The 16,641-nt window shown below is 36.0% G+C and overlaps 1 protein-coding gene and 1 pseudogene across 6 annotated transcripts in view; both read left to right on the top strand.

The window, feature by feature from the left end:
• Positions 1-16,641, top strand: part of LOC309620587 (histone-binding protein RBBP4 pseudogene) — a 258,370-nt pseudogene that overhangs the window by 42,843 nt on the left and 198,886 nt on the right. The gene's annotated exons all lie outside the window — the stretch shown is intronic.
• Positions 1-16,641, top strand: part of PHKA1 (phosphorylase kinase regulatory subunit alpha 1) — a 141,532-nt gene that overhangs the window by 120,074 nt on the left and 4,817 nt on the right. For 2 of the 5 annotated variants that reach the window (XM_082377048.1, XM_082377044.1), the window contains 9 exons: positions 366-522; positions 997-1,076; positions 2,265-2,343; positions 2,484-2,613; positions 5,124-5,225; positions 6,171-6,286; positions 6,416-6,463; positions 13,365-13,535; positions 15,700-15,753. In XM_082377048.1, the coding sequence (XP_082233174.1) occupies positions 366-522; positions 997-1,076; positions 2,265-2,343; positions 2,484-2,613; positions 5,124-5,225; positions 6,171-6,286; positions 6,416-6,463; positions 13,365-13,535; positions 15,700-15,753 (937 nt within the window). The remainder of the gene's footprint in view (positions 1-365; positions 523-996; positions 1,077-2,264; positions 2,344-2,483; positions 2,614-5,123; positions 5,226-6,170; positions 6,287-6,415; positions 6,464-13,364; positions 13,536-15,699; positions 15,754-16,641) is intronic. The other 3 variants (XM_082377045.1, XM_082377046.1, XM_082377047.1) reach the window with 3 other exon arrangements.

Raw genomic sequence — 16,641 nt, 5'->3', positions numbered from 1 at the left:
TATCTTTTAAAAATAAGCACACATTCTTCATACTTCTTCATTAGTTCCCTAAGTGTAGCATACTTTCTGAACTTTCAGTAGTTAAATTAAATCTTTGACTTTAATTTCAGCTACTTTGAAGCCCATTAAGAGGGTAAAAGAATGTATTTTGTCAAAACACAACTGAAACTAAGACTTATTCTTGTCTAGGTATTCGGCTTTCAGTACTGACTTAAAAATCGTTTTACGAGAATTCGTAGTAAATAACATTCATTTCCTAATGAGAGAGACCTATCAAAAACAGGCATATTCACTATGACACAAACAAAATATTGTTGCCTGTAGCTTTATTTATAATTAATGTAGACCTGCCTTTAACATTCCAGAGGACCTGACTGGGACACTGGATTATATGATGAGGGGAGTGCAACAGTCAGAGAGCTGCTTACTGAGCTCTATAGCAAAGTTGGAGAAATTCGTCACTGGGGCCTGATCCGATACATCTCTGGAATCTTAAGGAAGAAGGTGGAAGCACTCGATGAGGTACTATAAATTCTTCTTGAATTTATACCAAATCTAAATGGAGGTGCTTTTTAAAAATTGGTTTCTGCAGTTGTTTTTTAAGGCAGTCACCACAGCATCTAACCATTTAAGATGTTGTTTTTCCCACATAACATTTCTGATTATCAGGTAGCTTTTTTTGTTTATGAATGTCAAATATATAATATTGAAGCATATAAACTGTAGACTTATAGAGGTGTTATAAACTATGAGAATTCTAGGTCTTAAGAATGAATTTATACTAGGCTAAAAGTTCCTACCTTTTAGGAGATAAAAATACTTCATTGTTCCTTCCTAGAAATCCCTCTTTTCTGATCTTCATCGCATTTCCTGAGGAAAAGATTGATGTGTCATTAAGTTAAGGGGGAGCAAAGGTTTCTAGGCTGAAAAGAGAAAATTTCGTGGAAATGTGAGGTGTTATGGAAAGGATAATACTATTATACTACTTATTCCTAGGCCTGCACAGACCTTCTCTCCCACCAGAAACATTTGACAGTGGGACTCCCTCCAGAACCTCGAGAGAAGACCATCTCTGCGTTAGTATGGTTTTTGTTTGGGTTTGATCAAGCTTCTCTGAGACTTTAAGGAGCTGTGTGGACTGACTGCAATTCTCTTGTCCTAATCTATAAATGGATGATAATGTCCTACGTGTGTGAGCTTCTATCAGGGACAGTCGATGTGAGAATGTTGGTAGTGATAGGACATGAGTAAATGAAAGAGAAGGTTCACAGGGAGTAGTACTCAAATGTATTTTGGTCTTTTGGGGTTTTTTTGTTTGTTTGTTTTTACTTATTGGCTTTACCAAACGTTTTATTCAAAAAACAAACAAACAGGGCAACTGGGATTAGCCCCCACTCTAGACTTTGTTCCAGGCCTCTCTCCTTGGCTTATAGATGGCTGTTTTTTCCTTATGTCTCTTCACATTTCTTCTCTCTCTGTGTGTCTCTGTGTCCAAATTTCTCACTTATACAAGACACCAGTCATATTAGATTAGGGCCCACCCAATTACCTCACTTTAGCTTACCTCTGTAAAGACCCCATCTCCAAATAAGGTCACACTCTGAGATACTAGGGATTAGGATTTCAACATAGGAACTTAGAGGGAACACAGTTCAATCCATAACACCTTACTCCTGGCAAACAGAACCTTTTATTACAAATCAGATCAATTTTGTGGCTACTGTGGGCAATCCAAAAGGAGATGGCATGCCCCATGCCCCCAGAGTGCTTAGTATCAACAGGAGAGTCAGAAGTGTAGGAGGCTGTGTATGCGTGTGTGTGTGTGTGTGTGTAAACTGATGAAACTATAAAAATCAGTATAACTCTATAAGGTGTGATTGTAAAGTAATAAAATGGCTTCCAAAAGGCACAGCTTAGATTTAGTTTACTACTTTTTAGCCATAATAGTTACTTGTCAAATGTTAAGAATTAACCATGAAAGACTGGTCTGGAAGGACGTCATGCGGTGACTTTTAAATACAATTTGGAAGGAGAAGGGCAATCCAGGCTTAGAGACGGGAGAGCAGAGCTCTCCTGAGTTGATATGGGCCAGAGTGCTTTGGGGAGGCAGTGAACTTTGAAGACTGAAAGAACCAGAATGCTACCAGTAATGATGAGATGTTGAGACACTGACTTGGACTTGGGAGGAGCTTTTTTATTTTCTCAATAAATTTAGCTTTAAGTAGTTGCAGAATTTTGTCTTTCTTCACTGTCCTCTTCCTTAGACCTCTGCCCTATGAAGTACTCACTCAGCTGATAGATGAAGCCAGTGAAGGGGACATGAGCATTTCAATTCTTACACAGGTGAGCAGAATTATAAAGCCTAATCTGATGATTGATATTTAAAAGTTTGCTTTCAATTGATCTGGCAATTTCTGAAGACCACAAAATAAGCCTTGTGAGATCTAGGGCATAATTTTTGTCTATATTCATTCCATGCACAGGAAATAATGGTATATCTAGCCATGTATATGCGAACTCAGCCTGGCCTCTTTGCTGAAATGTTTCGACTTCGAATTGGTCTGATCATACAAGTTATGGCAACAGAACTGGCCCACTCCCTTCGATGCTCAGGTATTCAATTAAGTAACTGTTTGAGGCAGAATTCACTTTTAATAGAGTTCTACTGAGTTTTGAATCAGGAGGGAAAGGAAGCTAAAAGATTTTTATCAGTAGCTCAGAAGCTGCATATAGCAGTCTTGTTCCCATGTTAGTCAGTCTCTATACAAGTCAAGGGACTGCTATGACAAATTTATATATTAGTTGTCAACTTCAAAATTCACCTCCTAGGGGCTCTGCACTCCCAATGACATTCCTACTAACTCCTAGAGTGATCCGAGACATATATCAAACTAAGTGTGACAGACCGGGTTCGATTCTGATTCAGGCATGGCCACCTCTGGCTGTCAGATTGAGTCACCACATCAGTTTGATTATAGTGTCAGTATTCTGTCTAGTCAACATCACGATCAAATAAAGGAAGGCAGTATTTCTATTCATATTTATCTGACAAGACGCTTTTTGATATTAGCTATAGGTATATTTGGCAAGGTAGCAGTTTTAGTTAGAAGAATAGATGAGGCCTTTGGAAGCTGTAGCACAGAATTATGGGGGGACCCCATGGCATGACTATTTTTTCCTTCGGTATTTGATTTCAACAAGAATGGCAAAGTAATAGAGATAGAGATTGAATACAAAGATAAAATCACAGTTGCAAAACTCAATTTTAGCCATTGTTTCAGTTAAATTTCCCCAAAAGGCTTTTAATTGAGCTGTTAGCAAGTAGCTAAATTTATTGGTTTGAATCTAACCTAAATTACATGAGATAATGTATATTTAAATAACCCTTTAAAGGAATAAAGCTAATGATTATTTTATACCTACCATATGCCAGACACTGTACTTTTTGCTTTATATTTACATATATTATCTCATTTAATCCTTACAACAACCAACTGGAGAAGGTATTTTTATCTCACTTTTACTGATTGTAAAAGGAATTGAAACTCAACAAACTATTGGATGTAAAATAGGCTCAAGGATGTATTGTACAACACAGGGAATATAGCCAATATTTTGTAATAACTGTAAATGGAAAGTAACCTTTAAAATTGTATAAAAGTTTTAAATTCTTTAAATAAAGCTAATGAGCAGTTTTTTAAAAATGAAACTCAGAAAGGTTAATAACTTGCCCAAAGTTACATAACAGATAAATAGTGAAATTTGAGTCCAAGTCTGCTTGATTCCAAATGATCGCCAGTTCAGCACATTGTTATAAGATTACATGTATATATATTTTTTTTTTCTCAAGCTTTGGTATCAAGTGATGTTTTATGAGAGTCTGATTATTCAATAATAAACCTCAAGAAGGGATAAATCCCCAAACGTTCTTCACTTTTCCTTAATTGCCCATTACAGATATTTTTTTTCTTGTGGATTCATCAAACCATGGCTATTTATTTCTTCTAGGATAAAGTCAAGATCCCTGGGTCTGATATTCAAGACCCTCAACAGTCTGGCCTCTACCTCCCACTTCAACAGTACTTCCCACTAATTTTATCAGTCCCCATCCTTGGAGATTGATGTCTCCTCTTATTTCCAAAGCATTTATTGTCTATACCTCTCATTTGGCACTTAGTATAGCCATGCCATGTTTTACTGTTGTTTATCTTGTTTACATGTCCAGTCTCTCCCAAATAGTTGGTCAGCCTCACAAGGTCAAGTACCATGTCATACCTGTTTGTACTAACATTGCTTAAAATCATGACCTACATGTAGTAAACTCATAATAGGTGTCTGATGTTGATGAACAAATTCAAGTTATCTTCTCAATATTCTTCATAATTTCATAGATTCATATCTATTCTCTTTTTAAATCCCCATATTTCCAGATGGAGAGAAGTTTTGATTATTTTAGCCCATCTTCATAGATACAATCATTGCTTTCTCCAACTGGTTTCCAGTTCCATTGTGCTCCTTTCATTCTTCCCACTTTCAAATAAAGATTCTACTGAGTATCCTAATGATGTGGAAGAGGGGTGAAGAAGAAATCAAGGGCCTAGTTAATCCATAAACTGGATAATCAGTCCTTAAATTATTAAGAATCTGTTGGAGGATGAATGCCTAGGCAGTATGGTGCTGGAAATTTATTTTTTTTAACATCTTTATTGGAGTATAATTGCTTTACAATGTTGTGTTAGTTTCTGCTGTATAACAAAGTGAATCAGCTATATGTATACATATATCCGCATATCCCCTCCATCTTGTGTCTCCCTCCCACCCTCCCTATCCCACCCCTCTAAGTGGTCACAAAGCACCGAGCTGATCTCCCTGTGCTATGCGGCTGCTTCCCATTAGCTAGCTATTTTACATTCAGTACTGTATATATGTCAGTGCTACTCTCTCACTTCGTCCCAGCTTACCCTTCCCTCTCCCCGTGTCCTCAAGTCCATTCTCTACGTCTGCGTTTTTTCTTCCAATCAAGTGACTCAGAAATTCTAAGCAAGAAAGGAAATAGAGAAAAAATAGGGTGAGAGTGGCAGGTCAATTAGAAATCCCTCTGTTCTAACATTTCTGCTGAGTAGCTGAGGAAGCCACAGATGGCCTGATGAGTCTCAGTCCTTCAGCCATGAAGAACCTCCTGCATCACATTCTCAGTGGCAAGGAGTTTGGCGTGGAACGAAGCGGTAAGGTTGAATCACTGCATTTCTATTTCAGAATGTTTGTTTTAAATGTCTTATTGATTTTAAAGTGGTTTTCTTTTATCAGAGGAACTTTTCTCCCAAATAAATAGGACCCCAGTATATGAAAGTTAAAACCAAAGCTGTCTTCTGGAACAAGATTTGGAAACCACTGTGTGTCTTTTTTTCCCTTAAATGATATGTCAATTAAGTAGATTACTAGCATATTTTGTTTTGGACTGTTTTATACATTCCTTTACATTATCTTAAGACTACTTTAGGACAACTAGCAACCTGTATCATCTGAAACTTTCTTGTATTCCAGTTGGCAATAATTCAGTAGCACTTATAGTGGGGGGGGTGTGTGTGTGTGTGTGTGTGTGTGTGTGTGTGTGTGTGTGTGTGTGTGTGTGTGTGTGTGTAGCTGCTACAGTGCACCTGATATATCCTTTCACTTTTAAATTCAAATACATTTAGGGGTCTGTCACAAATTAACCTTACACCTGCACTTGGTGGTTTGGTAGTGGTATTTGATATCAAGTACCTAAAACATCAGAGCAAATGAAAAGAGTTATCTCTCATGCTTAACTTTTAGACTTAAAATAAATAAATATATAATGTCAGATGGATGGATACTAGACCTTAGCGTGTTATAAAGCAGTGTTCCTCAAGCCTTACTGTTCATAAGAATCACCTGGGTTTCTTGCTAAACTGCAGGCTTTAATTCAGTAGGTCTAGAGTTGGGCCTAAAATTCTAACAATCTTCTAGGTGAAGCTAATGCTGCAGGCCTGTGGACCACACTTTGAATAGCAAGGTTTAGTTGGTTGTTTGGTTTTTATTATTACTAACATAAAAGGAGGACATACATCTAAGTCTTTTAAATGTGGTGGAGAAAACAATTTGAACCTGATTATCGTCCCTCTTTCTCTTTAATCTGTCATGCTATATAGTTCGTCCCACTGATTCAAATATCAGCCCTGCTATTTCTATCCGTGAGATTGGTGCTGTTGGAGCAACCAAACCAGAACGAACTGGGATTATGCAGTTAAAAAGTGAGATAAAGCAGGTAAGATACTACTTGGGAACTGAGCTGGGATACTTTCATATTTAAGAACATTCTTTTGGACTCAGACTTTGTTAAGATCATGTATTTTGTTTCATATTCTGAGTTTAATTTGAGCCATTTATTTTTCAGGTGGACTTTCGTAGACTGTCTATCTCAACTGAGAGTCAGGTGAAACAAGTAGGGATCCTTTAACATAGATTAACCTGTATTTCTATAAAACATGCATGAGCTTATGGCTTTTTTACAAATAGGATAAGCCACATAGTAGCTTGTTTGATTCTCCTTTTTAGCAATCTTTCTGTAGATAGCTTTCGTTTTTCTGGACCAAACTATCTTGCTGATTTTAAGAGGAAAGTAACTTGTTTCTGATAGCAAGAAATTGAAACCTTGAATTCCTCTTGTTAGGATTAATACATAATTTTGGAATTAATTTTCTTTATGAAAGTAGACTTACATTTCTTACTTTTAAGAACCAGACTAGGTAAGGGCTTTTTTAAACATCTATTTTCAGTTATTGTCCAGAAATTAGATTTTTATCATTGTCATGATAGAGGTATATGAAAGGTGTTGTGAACACATAGAGGAAAAACATATAAATCAATCTGGGAGTTGGTGGGAGTCACCAAACATCATACTGTAGGCTGTCACTAATTTTTTCCTTGAAGATGAGAATAGATGAGTTATTGTGTTATACAAAGAAATAATTAACACAAACTTCCGTAGTGTTTTTCAAAACTCTGGGAAATGGTGTGATTTCAAAGTCTTTTAAACTACTCCTTCTACTTTCAAAATAGAAAGCTTATGCTAGCTTACGATATTAAAACACGTCCAGAAGAGGAAAGGCAAAATGGAAATTTTGCTTGTTTGTGTGCTTGCGTATCTGTTTGTTTTAGGAGTCAGAAACCATTTAGGAAAATAAAGAGCCAATGCTTGATGTTTAATTTGAAGTAAACTTAATTTAGATATACCTATCAGATACCCTTTTACGTTTATATTATGCAAGTACAAGACCAGAATGGAATAAGAAAGGGCCTTGTGATAGAAAAGTGTTCACTTTACAGGGTTTTTCCTAGACAATTTGGATAATCTGAACATTTTCCTATTTGAAAGGTTAAAGAACTACATTTCATACTGAAGAGTTAAAGTGATGTTCCTGGTAAACAGTCCTTGGTTTGGTTGAGAGTGATTGGCTAAATACTTCATGGTTGTTTATAGTCACAGAGTATTACTTACAAGTTCATTATATATTTAGAACTTGAAGTCCATGTTCCCAGCTAGATTAGTATGATATTAAGGACTTGACCTACCCACCCAGCTATATCATTTAATTTTTTTTTACACATACACTACCTATAGGACTTTAAGAAAGCCAAAATCATTAGGACTGTAATTTAGAGGATTGAGAGCTCTAAATTTTCATTACTTTCTTTCTTCTAAATACTGATTTCCCCCCTCACCTGCCTGTCTGGTATTTTGTATTGTTCTAAGCCCTTTTCTCTGCCACTCACCAATGCCCTCTTTTCTGATTATAGAAAAAATACTTGTAAGGTAGTTTTATTTATTTTACCCTTTACCATGACTTCTAGAGTCAGACTATTTCATCAGCTTTTTTAATGATAACATGCTGGCTAGTTACTTGAATAGTCTATAATTTTACTCTACTAATAACTTTTAAAAACACATAATGTTTGCCTTGCCTCATCCCTTTTAAAAATTTATTTTCTCAAATATTTTTCATAGCCCAATGGTGGTCATCCCCTGGGTGTAGATTTGATGTCACTGTTTTTTCTGGTAACTGCTGTTATCTTGTATTATATGACAATCTGATTGACTGAAAAAAATGAATCAAAAAGTAAAATTTATACTTATAAATCAGCTTCATGCAGGGTGATATCTTTCCATTTCTTTTCCAAAAAGGCAGGTGAGGGGGTTCAACTCCAACCTCTTTTCCATTTCAGAAAACAAAATTCAATTTAATAAGTATTTATTTGTTAAGTATCTGTTCAGTCATTTATTCTTTCAACTATTATAATTAATTAAATGCTTGCTATGTGCCAGGCACTGGAAAGCATCGGTATCCGCTGGGAACTTGTTAGAGATGTAAAATATTGGTTCCCATCCTAGGCCTACTGAATCAGAAAGACTGAGGTGAGGCCCAGCAATCTGTGTTTTAATAAGCTTTCTGGGTGATTCTGATGCACTTTTAAGTTTGAAAACCACTGGGTTACCTATTCTTATTGTTTATTCATTTGTAAATATTAATTGAGTGCCAATTTTGTGCCAGGCACTGGAAATACAGTAGTGAACAAAACAGATGTGGTCCTTGCCCTCATGATGCTTACAGTTTAGGAAGACTGATCTCTGATTTAGTTTCCTTGGTTTAAATCAATGATCCATAATGGCCTATGATTTCAGATTTCTTAGGCTGAAGAGATTAAGGCCAGATGACAACCAAACAAAAAATGGAAAACTATTGGAAACAATATTGGTATTTCTATTGACTTTAACCAAGTATATACCCTGTAATGAATTAGTGTAGTATGACTTGGCCAACTTTGTCATATCTACATTAATAAAGGAAGACAGAGGCACAGAGCAGGAGTTAATCTAAAAGCTCAGAACTATTGATATTTGGTTTTGGAAAACAGTCTGAATAGCCTTTGTGGTTTGACTCCACTCTCAGCAGCCTAGGATCTTGATGGTAGAGACGAAGACAATGAAGATAAATCAGATGGAGTTCATCTACTTGGTACATCAGTGTGATAGTCACTGGCCAATAGAAATGCCTTAGGGCACTTTTCTCTTTCACATAGCAGTGGTGATATAGGCATTTGATCCAAATTAAAATGTAAGAAGTTCTTTTCTCAGAAAATATTTCTATTACCTTCTTTTTATTTTATATTTATTTCTGAATCTAAACTGTCAAAGAAACACTTTCCCCAATGTATTTTGTCCTTTACTTTTGTAAGTTTTATGTTGTAGCATGTACCAATACTTCATTCCTTTATATTGCTGAACAATACCTTACTGTATTGATATACACCACATTTTATTTATCCATTCATCAGTTGATGAACATCTGGGTTGTTTCTGATTTTTGGCTGTTACGAATAACGCTGCTATGAACCTTCATGTACAAGTTTTTGTGTGGACATATGTTTTTATTTCTCTTGGATATACATCTAGAAGAAGTGCTGGGTCATTTGGTAACAGTGTCTAGCATGAGGAACTGCCAAATTGTTTTTCAAAGGGGACTGTACCATTTTACATTCCCACTGGCAATGTCTGAGGGTTCCAATTTCTTCATATCCACACCAATCCTTGCTATTGTCCATCTTTTTGATTCTAGCCATTTTAGTGGGTATGAAGTGGTATCTCATTGTGGTTTTGATTTGCATTTCCCTAATGGCTTATGATATTAAACATCTTTTCATGTGCCAATTGACTATTTGTCTATCTTCTTTTGGAGAAATGTCCATTCAGATCCTTTACCCATTTGTTAATTGGGTTATTTGTCTTCTTATTGTTGAGTTGTAAAGATTCTTTATATATTCTGGATACAGGTCCCTAAAGGTTCTTTATGTATTCTGGATACAAGTCCCTTATCAGATATGTGATTGGCACATAGTTTTTCCCATTCTATGTGTTGCTTTTCACTTTTTTTTTTCTCTGAAGAATATCAACCACGGAATTTACTTCCTTGATAGTGTCATTTGAAGAACAGAAGTTTTTAGTTCGGGTGAAGTCCAATTCATCTAATTTTTCTTTTAGTGTCCTATCTAAGAAGGCTTTGCCTAGCCCAAGGTCACAAAGATTTATTCCTATTTTTTAAGAGTTTTATAGTTTTAGCTCTTACAATTAGGTCTATAATTATGTTTATGGGTCCCCAAGACCACCTCTCGGGTTCAGTGATTCACTAGGAGGACTCACAGGACTAAGCATACTCAAAGCTATGACTTATTACAGCAAATGAATACAAAGCAAAATCAGCAAAGGGAAAATGTGCATTGGACAAAGTCCAGGAAAAACAGGCACCAGCTTCCAGAGTACTCTCCCAGTGAAGTCACACAGGGTGCAATTCCCCGTGCAATGAGTTGTGACAACATGTATGAAATATTGCCAACCAGGGAAGCTCATTTAAGACTCAGCACCCAGGGTTTTTACTGGGGGCTGGTCACATAAACAGCCTCTGTCTGGCATGTACCAAAACTCTAGACTCCCAGAGGGAAAGCAAATGTTCAACATAAACCATAGTGTTTCCACAAACAGTTTAGGCACAATAAGCCACTGTTAATCAATTCTGAGAATGGTGGAAACCCTCCCAAAATCCAGCTTTCCAAATGCCAACCAAGGGCCAATCTTATAATCAGGCCTTTCCAAGAATAGCATTTCTGGCCTGCTATGTTAACTCTTTTTTGCACAGTAACCCATTTGGACTTAATTTTTGTGTATGGTGTGTAGTAGGGGGTCCAACTTCATTCTTTTGAATGTGACTATCCAGTCGTTCCAGCACTATCTCTTAGATAGAAGACTATCTTTCCTCCGTTTACTTTTCTTGACACCCTTGTTAAAAACTGACCAAAATGCAGTGGTTTATTTCTGAACCCCCAATTTTATTTCACTGATCTACATGCCTAGCCTATGCCTGTATGACGCAGCCTTTTGTTTTTTTTTCCAGAGAAGGAAGGATTTATTACTTGCAGCAAGTAAGGAGAACACTTGTTTTCCCAAAGCAGTGTCTCTTGACACAGTCTTGATTACTGTAGCTTTATAATAAATTTTGAAGTTGGGAATTGTGAGTCCTCCAACTTTGATCTTTTTTAAGATTGTGTTAGCTATCATGGGTCCCTTGAATTTCCACATGAATGTTAGGATAAGCTTGTCGATTTCTGCAAAGAACCCAATGGGATTTTGATGAAGATTGTGTTCAATCTATAGATCAGTTTTGAGAGTATTACCATTTTAACAATATTAAGCCTTCTGATCCATGAAAATAGGATCTCTATTTATTTAGGTCTTTAATTTCTTTCAACAGGTTTTGTAGTTTTCAGAGTGTATGTTTTACACTTCTTTTGTTAAATTTATTCCTAAATATTTTATTCTTTTTAATGCTGTCTTAAATGAAATTGTTTTCTTAATTTCATTTTCAGATTGTTGATTGCTACTGTTTAGAAATACAATTAATTTGTGTGTATATTGATCTTATATCGTGCAGCCTCACTGAACTCATTTATTAGTTCTAATTGTTTTATAGTGAATTCCTTATATACAAGATCATGTCATCTGCAAATGACTTTCCACTCTGAATGACTTTTATTTTCTTTCTTAATAGCCCTGGATAGAGCCTCCAGTACAATACTGAATAGAAGTAGCAAGGTTGAACATCTTTGTCTTGTTCTGATCTTAGGAGGGAAAACATTCAGTCATCAACCATTCATTATGATGTCAACTGTGGGTTTTTTGTAGGTGCCCTCTATTAGATTTAGGAAGAACCCCTTTGTTCCCAGTTTGTTGAGTGTTTTTTATCATTGAAGGGGTATTAGAATTTATTAAATGCTTTTTCTGCATCTTTAGGATGATATGGGTTTTATCCTTTATTCTGTTGATAGGGTGTATTACATTGATTGATGTCCAGATGTTAAAACAACCTTGAACTCCTGGAATAAATTCTACTTCATCATGTGTATTAAAAGGTGTATAATCTTTTTTATATGTTGCTGAATTTTTAGGTTTGCTAGTGTTTTGTTGAGGATCTTTGTATCTGTGTTCATAAGGGGTATTGATCTGTAGTTTTCTTGTGATGTCTTTGTCTGATTTTGGTGTAAGGCTAATACTGGCCTCATAGAATAAGTTGGGAAGTTCCTTCCTTTTCTCTTTTTTGGAAGTGTTTGTGAAGAAGTGATCTTAATTCTTCTTCAGATGTTTGGTAGTATTAGCCAGTGAAGCCACCTGTACCTGGACTTCTCTCTGTGAAAGTTTTGTAATTACTAGTTATATCTCTTTGTTATAAATCTATTCGGATTTTGTTTCTTCTGGAGTCCATTTGGATAGTTTGTGTCTTTCTAGGAACTTGTGGTTTTCATCTAAGTTATATATCAATAATTTGTTGACATGTGACTGCCAATGGTATATCCTTACAATCCTTTCTATTTCTTTAAGGTTGGAAGTGATGTCCTCTCTTTCTTCCTGACTTTATTATATTTCTTTTTTTTTATTTTTTGGGTATGTCTAGCTAAATATTTGTCAATTTTTTTGATGTTTATTTTCAAAGAAACAAATTTTTGGTTTCATTGATTTTTCTCTATTATTTTTGGTTATTCATTTTTCTTTCTGTTACAGTTTTTGTTATTTTCTTCTCTTTGCTTTCAGTTTAGTTTGCTCTTCTTTTCTTCTTTTTTTCATTGTCTTAAGGTAGAAGGTTTGGTTATTGATTTGAGATCTTTCTTCTTTTTTAATACAAGCATTTATAAAATAAACTTCTCTTTAAGCACTGTTTTAGCTGCATCCCATAAGTTTTGGTTTGTTGTGTTTCCATTATCATTCATCTCAGAGTGTTTTCTGATTTTCCTTGTGATTTCTTTCTTAACCCACTGGTTATTTAGGGATGTGTTCTCTAATTTCCACATATTTGTAAATTTACCAAATTTCCTTTTGTTACTGATTTCTAATTTAATTTCATTGTAGTAAGATAATATACTTTGTGTCTTATTTCAACTCTTTTACATTGAGGCTTGTGTTATAGCCTATGGGAGCAACAAACCAAGCCATAGACCAGTTAGAAGTTTAACAGAAATAACCTGGCAAAGAGACAGTGAAGAACCTCCCATGTCATCAGTATTTTTATGGCTCTTCTTATGTATCACTAGATGCTTTCTAAAAGGATCATACCTGTTTACATTGCTGCTAGCTACTCATAAGTCTTCTAGCTTCACTATAACCTTTTTGTCTTGGGTGCTACACTTAATTTGTGGTTTATAATTCTGCTGAGTGTGTTTATTATTCATTGTGCTATAGTACTTTAATCATAGAAACAGAGATAACTCTTGATTTATGTTCTTTCCTCTACTTTTCTCCCAAGTCACCTGGAACCTCTATGAGTCCAAGTATTGGGTCCTTCCCTAGTGGATGTGGTCAACAGACATCTAAAGATAGTCGTCAAGGTCAATGGCAACGCCGAAGAAGGCTGGATGGAGCACTAAACAGAGTCCCAATTGGATTTTATCAAAAAGTATGGAAAGTTTTGCAGAAGGTGAGCATAATACACTGTAGATGTCTCTTTATTTCACGCCCCCCCCATGAAATTATCAGTCTCCTTGTCTGAGATATGACATGACTATGATATCGCTGCAATTATATAAAAGTCATGCGCTCTTACGGATAAAACCTAGAAGAAAACATTAAAATGAAACAGTTGATTTGTTATTTTGACATTACTGATAACTTAGTCTCTCTCCATAACTGTTACTGTTGCAGTATTTATAAATGAGATTTCAAAAATCATCACTTCTCTGCTTTTTGGCCATGGTTGGACATTGTGGGACATTGTGATACATTTACTGCTAATCAAATGAATGTGGTGATAAAGACTCACTTTCTTTGTAGCTATTGTAGAGTAGAAATGTTATTTGTAGCAATGTGCTGTTAATAACAAATGTTACTACAGTAAAACAACTGTGGCATCTGGGAAGCTTTATGAGATGCTCTTACCTATTTTTTTTCTTGGATGAAAACTACTAAATAAATGCAGTCATAGTGATGCTGATAGTCCAAAGACTCTACTGGTGTGACCAATTTTTGTTTTTCTGTCAAAGGCCTAGTTTGCCAAAGACATTCAAGGGGACATCACACCATTATGATTGTGACAGATTTAGAAGGCCAAGAAGACTATTGTACTCATTCATAGATCTCATTCATAGTCTCATAGGTGCCACTTTTTGCTTCATTGCCCTTGGTAATGACCTGAAGAACACTTCAACCAGGACTTCAAAACCTTTAGTTACGTTTCTCCCCTTAGCACACTGATATTCTTCCAGGGACATAATCAGGTGATCCTTTGGAAAGGTGAAATTTGATTCCTCGAACTATCAACTCTGGCGATCTTCCTTTCAAAGAGTACCTATCAGTTATTTTCCTTCCATTTAACTGCTATAGCACAGTGGTAACAGATATGTGCTGTATCTCTCCAGCTCTGCCTGGCTTATGGCAATCAGTTTCACAGACTACATGTAGTAGGTGCTCTTCTACCCAGATACCATGGAAAGTGTCTGTTCTTGTCATCAAAGAGTTTAATCCATAGTTATCTTCTTACATAGCAGCTATAATGCAAGGCCAAAAGTGTTATGATAAAAGTGCAAAACCAGAAGGCTGTGAGAATACAAGGGAAGGAACATTCAAGTCTGACTAGGAAAATTGGGTATTTTGTGGCAGAATCAAAGCATGAACTTGAAATCCTAATGTAAAGGGGAAAAACAAATGCCGTCTGTTTTTTTTCATTCCATTCCTTTCATAGTATGAATGTAACATAATCACTCTGCACATATGTTTCAAGGCTGGTAATTCTCTGTACAAAGATTGTTATTTGGCATATGGAACATGGGATGGAAGTGTCTGGTAGGGTCGATAAACTTGTTGGATTGGAATATTTATCTGTGGTTTAATATATAATATTTTGATTTATTTAAAATCTAAAATGGCAAGTCATTAATTCCCACTGCTTTTTAATAATTGAATTGATGGTGGGGGGAAGATAAAATATCATTCGTTCATATAGTATTTCTTGAGCATCTGCCACGCACTAGGCAATGTCCTAGGTGCTCACGGGAATACAACAGAAAACAAAACAGATGACAATCTCTGTCCTTATGGAACTTACATTCTACTAAGGAGAGACAATAAATAAGAAACATAATAAATAAGTAAACTATACAGAATGTTGAAAGATGACAAGTACTGTAGAGAAAGTAGAGCAAAGTGAGGGGATCAGGAGTGCTGATGGGGGATGCTTAACTAGAAAATATAACTATGCATGTCTGGTAAATGCATATCTTGAGTTTTCTCTCTTCAGCCTAAAAAAATCTTTCTGAAAGTCTATTTGTGATGGCTCTGGGACCTACCGTGGTATCCTCCCAGATAGTCTCTGAATCTTTAGGGCTAGACTATCCCAGCAGGTAGATCTTCCCGACCCTTCCACTCCCCTAAGTAGAGGATGAACCTTGAGTTCCCTATAGTCCAACCCTGCTTCTTGCCACACAGTAAGCGCAACCCCTTGGCAAAGACCCGTGGGCTGCAGGGCCTTTCACTGGCCTGTGATTACTCAGCATCTACCCAGTGGAACACACTTAGAAATACTAAGTGTCTCCTTACAGTCTCCCAGTTGTCAGCATATCCTGGGTGATGTTTTTGCTGTTTTGCAGTGTCATGGACTTTCTGTGGAAGGTTTTGTTCTTCCTTCTTCAACCACTAGAGAGGTAAGATTCTGTGTCTTTCACATTTATGTGATTGATAGCTTGTCTGGCTAAAGTATTTCAGTGATCACTTTTCAAAATAACAAATCTATGTTTTTATAAATCAACTGAACAAGAAATGCATTGGAAGAAAGGAGAGAATGTTCTTAAAAAATAGAATGGGAATATTAGAGAATAATTATATATTACATTAATTATATAAAGGCAGTTTCTTTTAATGGTTGATTAAGTTAGGCTGATTTATGTGAGTGTTGCCAGAGTTAGAAATGGCAGATGAGATAGAAATCTAAGAATGAATGAATGAATGACTTCTCATGTCCCCAACCTGCTCATCCCTACCTTTCTCTACTAAGATGTTTGTAGACTATAAACCAGTGATCATAAGCCAGTGGTCCTTAGCTCTAACTATATGTCACAGTAACCTGAGCTCCTATCTCCAATTCAGTGGATTAGACTCTCCAGGGATGGGGCATGAGCACCTGTACTTTAAAAAAAATCCTTAGAATAATTCTGATATATCACCATGGTTGGAAAACATTGCCATGAACCACAGACATAGATTAGAAGGTGCTTTTATATTTTGCTTTTTGCCCAATCACACTGAAATTATAAAGAAATAGCTTTTATACAAAATCAACAAAGGAGCTAGAATTGGGAAGCTGGGAATAGTAAGACTGGATAGTAGAAAATTCTCAAAAACTCTGGAGTTCTTGCAGATCATGGCTGCAAGGGTGGGTACAGAAAGCTAATGCTGTGTTTCAGGGCTCCACTCCTGCCTAGAAGCCTCTTCCCTAGTAAAGAACACTGTGTCCTCTCTTGGTCTTCTCTCTGCCTTTAAGCAAGATTGAAATGTTAACAGAATTAATAATAATACATACCTGAATGTACCTT

The sequence above is a fragment of the Balaenoptera borealis genome (assembly GCF_965194805.1).
Source record: "Balaenoptera borealis genome assembly, chromosome: X".
NCBI classification, from domain to species: Eukaryota; Metazoa; Chordata; class Mammalia; order Artiodactyla; family Balaenopteridae; genus Balaenoptera; species Balaenoptera borealis.
The sequence above is the reverse complement of the archived record's forward strand: the minus strand, read 5'-3'. Positions and strand labels throughout refer to the sequence as shown.